Source organism: Triticum urartu, chromosome 1A (genome assembly GCF_056163025.1).
Source record: "Triticum urartu cultivar PI428250 chromosome 1A, HENAU_Tu73, whole genome shotgun sequence".
In the NCBI taxonomy this organism is placed as follows: Eukaryota; Viridiplantae; Streptophyta; class Magnoliopsida; order Poales; family Poaceae; genus Triticum; species Triticum urartu.
Genome location: NC_141873.1, coordinates 498,840,155 through 498,848,911, shown reverse-complemented (window position 1 = coordinate 498,848,911; position 8,757 = coordinate 498,840,155). Strand labels below are relative to the sequence as shown.

Sequence of the window (8,757 nt, the reverse complement as noted above, 5' to 3'; positions counted from 1 at the left end):
AGCTGCTTACATATTGAGCATCAAGATCTATAGAGATAGATCAAGACGCCTGATAAGTTTTTCAATGAGTACATACCTTGACAAGATTTTGAAGTACTTCAAAATGGAACGGTCAAAGAAGGAGTTCTTGCCTGTGTTACAAGGTGTGAAGTTGAGTAAGACTCAAAACCCGACCACGGCAAAAGATAGAGAGAGAATGAAAGTCATTCCCTATGCCTCAGCTATAGGTTCTATAAAGTATTCCATGTTGTGTACTAGACCTATCGTATACCCTGCCCTGAGTTTGGCAAGGGAGTACAATAGTGATCTAGGAGTAAATCACTAGACATTGGTCAAAATTATCCTTAGTGGAATAAGGATATGTTTCTCGATTATGGAGGTGACAAAAGGTTCGTCGTAAAGGGTTACGTCAATGCAAGTTTTGACACTGATCCAGATGACTCAAAGTCTCAATCTGGATACATATTGAAAGTGGGAGCAATTAGCTAGAGTAGCTCCGTGTAGAGCATTGTTGACATAGAAATTTGCAAAATACATACGGATCTGAATGTAGCAGACCCGTTGACTAAACTTCCCTCACAAGCAAAACATGATCACACCTTAGTACTCTTTGGGTATTAATCACATAGCGATGTGAACTAGATTATTGACTCTAGTAAACCCTTTGGGTGTTGGTCACATGACGATGTGAACTATGGGTGTTAATCACATGGTGATGTGAACTATTGATGTTAAATCACATGGCGATTTGAACTAGATTATTGACTCTAGTGCAAGTGGGAGACTGAAGGAAATATGCCCTAGAGGCAATAATAAAGTTATTGTTTATTTCCTTACATTATGATAAATGTTTATTATTCATGCTAGAATTGTATTAACCGGAAACATAATACATGTATGAATACATAGACAAACAATATGTCACTAGTATGCCTCTACTTGACTAGCTTGTTGAATCAAAGATGGTTAATTTTCCTAGCCATAGATATGAGTTGTCATTTGATTAACGGGATCACATCATTAGAGAATGATGTGATTGACTAAACACATTCCGTTAGCATAGCACTTGATCGTTTAGTTTGTTGCTATTGATTTCTTCATGACTTATACATGTTCCTATGACTATGAGATTATGCAACTCCCGTTTACTGGAGGAACACTTTGTGTGCTACCAAACGTCACAAGTAACTGGGTGATTATAAAGGTGCTCTACAGGTGTCTCCGAAGGTACTTGTTGGGTTGGCGTATTTCGAGATTAGGATTTGTCACTCCGATTTTCGGAGAGGTATCTCTGGGCCCTCTCGGTAATGCACATCACCTAAGCCTTGCAAGCATTGCAACTAATGAGTTAGTTGCGGGATGATGTATTACGGAACGAGTAAAGAGACTTGCCGGTAACGAGATTGAACTAGGTATTGATATACCGACGATCGAATCTCGGGCAAGTAACATACCGATGACAAAGGGAACAACGTATGTTGTTATGCGGTCTGACCGATAAAGATCTTCGTAGAATATGTAGGAGCCAATATGAGCATCCAGGTTCCGCTATTGGTTATTGAACGGAGACGTGTCTCGGTCATGTCTACATAGTTCTCGAACCCGTAGGGTCCGCACGCTTAAAGTTCGGTGACGATCGTAATTAGGGTTTTTGTGTTTTGATGTACCGAAGGTTGTTCGGAGTCCCGGATGTGATCACGGACATGACGAGGACTCTCGAAATGGTCGAGACATAAAGATTGATATATTGGAAGCCTATATTTGGACATCGGAAACGTTCCGGGTGAAACCGGGATTTTACCGGAGTACCGGGGGTTACCGGAACCCCCCCCCCCCCCCCCGGGGGGGGGGGGTTAATGGGCCTACATGGGCCCTAAGGGAGAAGAGGAGGGCCAGCCAGGGAAGGCCGCGCGCCCCCTCCCCCCCTAGTCCGAGTAGGACAAGGAAGGGGGGCGGCGCCCCCCTTTCCTCTTTCCCCCTTCCCCTTTCCTTCTCCAACAAGGCAAGAGGGGGGAGTCCTACTCCTAGTGGGAGTAGGACTCCTCCAGGCGCACCCCTAGGGCCGGCCGCACCTCCCCCTCTCCCTCCTTTATATACGGGGGCAAGGGGGCACCCCATGACACACAAGTTGATCTTCGTGATCGTTCCTTAGCCGTGTGCGGTGCCCCCTTCCACCATATTCCAACTCGCTCATATCGTAGCGATGCTTAGACGAAGCCCTGCGTTAGTAGAACATCATCACCGTCATCACGCCGTCGTGTTGACGAAACTCTCCCTCAACACTCTGCTAGATCGGAGCTCGAGGGACGTCACCGAGTTGAATGTGTGCAGAACTCGGAGGTGCCATATGTTCGGTACTTGGATCGATCGGATCGGGAAGACGTACGACTACTTCCTCTACGTTGTGTCAACGCTTCCGTTGCCGGTCTACGAGGGTACATAGACAACACTCTCCCCTCTCGTTGCTATGCATCACCATGATCTTGCGTGTGCGTAGGAAATTTTTTGAAATTACTACGTTCCCCAACAAATGAAACAATGGGAGGAAATGAAGAAAGAGGTATTAACATTAAAGCAAAGCGATTTGCCTGATGAGGTGTATTGGAAATTTGACAATTCAGGAAAGTTAACGACAAAGTCTATGTATAGATGGTTGGAAAAGGATATTGCTGGGTCTAGCTTCAAGTGGATTTGGGATGCTAAACTACCTCTAAAAATTCAAATCTTCTTGTGGCTGGTGGGGCAAAATGCCATCCTGACTAGAGAAAACATGAAAAAAAAGATTTTGGCCCGGAAATCCTTATTGTTCCTTTTGTGACCAATTGGAAACAACCCAGCACTTGCTTTTCTTATGCCCTGTATCTAGAGTGGTATGGAGAACTGTTGGAGCTCTTCTTCGGACTGATTGTTGTCCTAATTCTATCTGGCAATACTATACTTAGGTTTACAGTTTCTTACCTGGCCTTGAAGAAAACGGAATATTAGTTTGCTGGTGAAGTGGTGGTGGAAACCGGATAAAAATAAAGGTCTCTGGCAAGATATAGTTAAGGTGAAATACTTGAAGAAAACTTTGGTGGCCATGGTGAAGGCAAAAAACAATGACTCGCCATGCTGGAAATCCCTTTTGAAAGTGAAAGACTTGTATATGCTGGGCAGGGGTGTCAAATTGAATAGGGGGGATGTGGCCAGGCTCTGGTTCGATGAACTGGAGGGTAGGACTCCCTTTAAAGAGAAATTTCCTTTGCTTTTTGAAATATGTGTTGAACAAGATTGCACTGTTGACAGAATTGATTCGTTGAATCAAATCTCCTCCTTTAGGAGGAGGGTGTCTCCTGAGATAATGAAACAATGGGAGGAAATGAAGAAAGAGGTATTAACATTAAAGCAAAGCAATTTGCCTGATGAGGTGTATTGGAAATTTGACAATTCAGGAAAGTTTACGACAAAGTCTTTGTATAGATGGCTGGAAAATGATATTGTTGGGTCTAGCTTCAAGTGAATTTGGGATGCTAAACTACCTCTAAAAATTCAAATCTGCTTGTGGCGGGTGGGGCAAAATGCCATCCTGACTAGAGAAAACATGAAAAAAAAGATTTTGGCCCGGAAATCCTTGTTGTTCCTTTTGTGAGCAATTGGAAACAACCCAGCACTTGCTTTCCTTATGCCCTGTATCTAGAGTGATATGGAGAACTGTTGGAGCTCTTCTTGGGACTGATTGTTGTCCTAATTCTGTCTGGCAATACTATACTTGGGTTTACAGTTTCTTACCTAGCCTTGAACAAATTTACACCGTTGGCTTGGCAGCTATATGTTGGACCATTTGGCTGACTCGAAACCGGTCCACCTTTGAGTCCAAATGGATTAACTCTCCGTTTGAGATTGTGTTCACAGCTTGTGCTTTTCTGATATACTGGGCAGGCCTCCGGAAACCTGAGATGGAAGAGATGGTGAAGAGGGGCGCGAAGATGCTGAAAGAGAACACAACTCAGATGATGCTGCTATGCGGGCCTCCGGCGCCAACAATGGACGGGCACGATGGAAGTTAAAGATGCACCTGGAGTCAACAGAAGTATGTGCTTGTCATCGTCTGCCGAGATGTGTTGCTGGGTGCTTTGGTGGGGGTATCTTTTATTTTGGCAACTGCTGATACTGTGGCATGTGCCTGGTGATGGCGTCTGTAATATGTGCGGTACTTGTTTAGTTTCTCGTAGTGCGGCTTTGGGTGATATCAAGTTTTCGCCCCATGATCTGTCGTTCCTGATGACAGGCGCGGATGGTGGGTTTCCTGGTATTGCTCCGAACTCGCTTTTCTTCTTTCCCTAGCCCTGATAGTTTCAGTTCCTAAGACAAATGTATTTCCATTATGAAACTAATAGAAAGGGGGAAAGCCTGGTTTGAAAAAAGCTACGTGAAGATATCGGGTAGTTGTACATTTTGGTTCAGTTCAGTCCTGGAATCTGCTTAGCTTATATCGGCCCGACCCCTGTGCCATAGGTCTAGGGTGCCGGTGCACCATTTTTATTGACTGATCAGCTGGACTATTTGCCATATTGGGAGGTAGTCTTGTGCTATGAATGGAGCACTGAACAATGTTCCATTCATGGAGTAATAATACATGGTATTTTTTGGTACGTTGAGAATATTGCCATGTTGAGTAGAACACAAGCTTTCAATGCTAGTGCGGCTCAGAATAAAGGAGCCTGATTCAGGAAAGAACCATAGCTGGTAAAAGGTAAATTGCTATGGATTTAAAAAAATACACAAGTTCTGAGCGTTTTAACATTTTACAGCAGGCCCTAAGAAACTGCTTCTAACAGATGCTTTGGTATTCCTTTCATTTACCCAGGCATTTAAAAAAAAACGTTGAGGTGAGATGCTTTGATACAGGCATATGAGGCGTTCATTACAGGTAGTAATAACTTACAGATTCGCACTTCTGGAAGAACAAAATTATTAACTGCTAAGCTTTTTCGGGCGGTGGAAGTATTTTGTATGGATAGTCAATTCTGTTTAAATAGCACAAATTCTTGGTCTGTACCTGCCATCACGCTCAACTACATGGCATAGCCCATGTCCCCCAATTTTAGAATCCATGGAAAGAAAATCACTCTGCTTATATGGCATAAATGTACATCTAAGCAGACAAACATCTCACTTAGCCATGCTATAAATGCACCAGTGGTTGTAGGACATCAAGAGTATCCACAGGTGGGTGGCCAAGTACCAATAAGTCAAACAGAAAAGAAAATTAGTATTTTCTCTAGAGTGGAAAAACTGCTAGATATTCATAATAGAAAAATATGCACAGAGTTTTACCACAAACTACAGGTGGCCAAGCACCGACATTTTAAGAGGATGATGTGTGGGTTGAAAAAGGATAATGCAAATCTTATCTCATCACACATGAAGAAACGATGTACCAATTTTAGTTAATAATACCCACAAAAAATAAATGTTTGGTACCGTAGAAAAGAAATTTCGATGCATTTGACCAAAATATATACATGGACAGAAATATAACTCCACGACCATTAAATCTACTATTCGCACGAGCAAAGAAATGTATGCACACATGACATTGCTTCACAGCTTCAGACGCGTTGTAAGATACTAAGATGCCATCTTCACATATGACTCGACAACAGGAATATTTTGCAATCCAATATTGTCCAAGATTTTCAGATTATATATCAAACCATGCATATATCTATCATGGTGCATGACGACACAGAGCATATATAGTCTAATATCTGTCCAAAAGCTGCTATGCATAATGCATAATGGATGTGATCAAAACGGCAAAAGCTATATATGACCGGACATATATAATTATAGCATAGACGATAAGTCCAAGTTAAACCGGCAGTTCCAGAGGAAAAGGTGGCCAACTGCCATTGTCCAAAAACTCACCATTTCGTAGCATTTCAAAGGTGGCCAGCTGCCATTGTCCAAAACCCTACCTTCTTGAGCAGCACATTGCATTTGAGTTCCCATGCCGCAGTGTTGACAAAGAGGTGGAGTAGGAGTTCACACGCGCACCACCACCCCGTCGCCCACGCCTTCCTTCCCCTATAAAACCCCCCATCAAACCACGGCATGACGATCATCCAAAGCACAGCTCGAAAGTTCACAAGTCACAACACCGGCCGTGCTCGTCCCACTCCCCGCACCAGTCCCCATGGCGCCCAAGGCGGCCGGAGCCCGAGTGCCCCTGGCGGTGACCGTCTTCATGGCGGTCGTGACGACCATGCTGCTGCAGCCCGCGGCGGGTGGCCTGTACGGCGACCGTGACGCGCTCATGGCCCTGCGGAGAGGCCTACAGGACCCTGACGGCGCGCTGTATACCTGGATCCCGGAGGTGAGCCCCTGCAGCAACTGGTCCCACGTCACCTGCAACGGCCAGGCCAACCGCGTCACCGAGATGTGAGTGAGGCGACACCGATCCTTCTTCCCTTCCATACTGCTTCCGTTCCGTCGTATACTTCATCCGATTTTCAATACGGGGTTTCTTTGTTCTGTCAGAGTAATCGGCTTTGTGAACCTGACCGGACCTCTGTCGCCGGAGCTGGGCAAGCTGGACCAGCTAACCAAACTGTGAGCCTCTCTCTCTAACCCATCTGTTTCTGCCCGTAGCGATTGTTCCGTTGACGCGGTTGATGGATCAAAATGTACTATTAACTCTTATGGCATCTAATGAACAGGTGGATTTCGTACACCAATATCCAAGGAACGATCCCTGAAGAGCTGGGCAACTTGGAGAACCTGAACACCATGCACCTGCACAACAACAGCCTCTCGGGGCAGATACCTGCATCGCTCGCGAAACTCAAGTCTCTGAAACAGCTGTGAGTCCATGATCTCCAGTTTTTTTTTTCTTCTTCTTCTCTTCATGTTTTTTGTTTTTGCTTTTCAAGCATCGAATTGCCTCGTAGTACAATATTGGATTTGAAGTCTGAAGTCTGGTAAACAAGTTTCATGATAAAACAAAAACAAAAAAAATTGAATTCTCATGATAAAACAAGTTTGGCTCTGATGTCTGAACATTTGCATGATGATTTGGCAGGCACCTTCAACAGAACCGCTTGACCGGCCCGATCCCCAGCGAGCTGGATGGGCTGTCCGACCAGACGAGCGTGTACGTAGGACGATTTTCTCAGTTGTTCTCTTCTCTCTCGACGATCAATTAATCCAGTGATCTTCATCTCCATTGTTTTGCTTGCAGTAATCTGTCAAACAACGATCTGTGCGGCCCGATTCCGACGGATGGTCCCTTCAAGAACATCAATTCCAGCCTCGCCGACAACCCGCGGCTGGGCAGCAACTGCTAGGCCGATGCACGGCGTTGGCTGCCCGCCGGAGTGAAGAATAAACTGGGTACTCCTACTCCTACTACTAGCATGCAGCCAGAGAATCGGGTGGCGCCGGTTCATGCATGCACGACTTAGGTGGATTCGTGAGCGAGGTTAATTTAGCTGTGTGCCAGTGCCAGAGAGCAGGCAGGCTAATTTATGTATGTGTTGTGTACAAGCCGAGATCCATCGTTGTGGGCTTGTTTCTGGCTGTTGCCATCGATGGGATGAGTTACATATATGCTTCCCGTGCCGCTTTGGGTGCTTGAGTCACTACTCTCGAATCTATTCAGCGAGTTTCTTTGCTTTGGGTGCTTGAGTTGACTGCATTCATTGTGTGTGTGTGTGTTTTAAAGGAGATTGAAACCCCCGACCCTGCATCATTCTGATGCACACAATCATTCTTATTGATTGTTAAGCAGAGTACAAAGCAAAGTCAACTGTGGCTGAAGCATTACAAGGTATGAAATCATGACGTGTTGTTGTCATTATCATATTTTGTTGTACATATCTTTGTAAGTAGGAGGGTGTTTGTAAGCCTCGAGTCGAAACATGTAGCAAGAGACAGAGCACGCTTACATATACATGCAAACGCAAGAGTATTTTTACATTCACACAAAAGTAAGAGTCCTTTTACAATACATCAAATCATTTTTGGACGTTTATTTTATAATCCGACAACCCAAATTACGCAATACCACAACAAAATTCTTGTAGTGTACGTATTTGGGGTTTAAGGGCACTTTGGGTAGTTCACACGTTTTCAGCGGATCAATAACTACATATTAATCAGGATTAATTACATGATAAATCTACGTATATCAGTCTACTAGAAATACCAAGTTGTCGTCGAATTAAACTCCGAGCCAATCCATATTTACCATTGAATCGACTTAATGCTAAATATTAAAGTCTGCAGTACGATGTATCTTATAAAACTCTAAGAATGCAATGCATGGGCCCTGAAGCTATAGTTGTACATTTTTGTCCAGTATAGTTCTGGAATTTGCTTAGCTTATATTGGCCCGACCTCTGTGCCATAAGTCTAGGATGTTGGCAGCACCATTTTTGTTGACCGATCAGCTTGATACTGGACAACCATGCATTCACATGGTTGGTTGTATTATTTGCCATATTGGGGGACACACCTATTCTAAGAATGGAGCACTAAACAATGTTCCAATCCACGAATAATAGTACACGGTATTTTTTGGGGGTACTTTGGTAACACAAGCTTTCGATGCTAGTGTGATTCAGAGTCAAAGAGCGTGTTTGAGGAAAAAAAACATAACTAGTACAAAGGTCAATTGCTCTGATTTAAAAACACAAGTTCTGAGCTTTTAGACATTTTATAGCGGGGCCCTAAGAAACTATACTACTACTTCTGACAAAGGTATTCCTTCCGTTT

At 44.1% G+C, this 8,757-nt stretch overlaps 1 protein-coding gene across 1 annotated transcript; it reads left to right on the top strand.

Moving 5' to 3' along the window:
• Positions 1-6,116: 6,116 nt before the first annotated feature.
• On the top strand, positions 6,117-7,597 carry LOC125522326 (uncharacterized). Its single transcript, XM_048687390.2, has 5 exons — positions 6,117-6,423; positions 6,523-6,594; positions 6,702-6,845; positions 7,064-7,135; positions 7,223-7,597. Exons 1-5 carry the CDS (start codon positions 6,179-6,181, stop codon positions 7,326-7,328), a joined length of 639 nt encoding a protein of 212 aa, XP_048543347.2. The 5' UTR covers positions 6,117-6,178; the 3' UTR covers positions 7,329-7,597.
• The last annotated feature ends 1,160 nt before the right edge of the window (positions 7,598-8,757 follow it).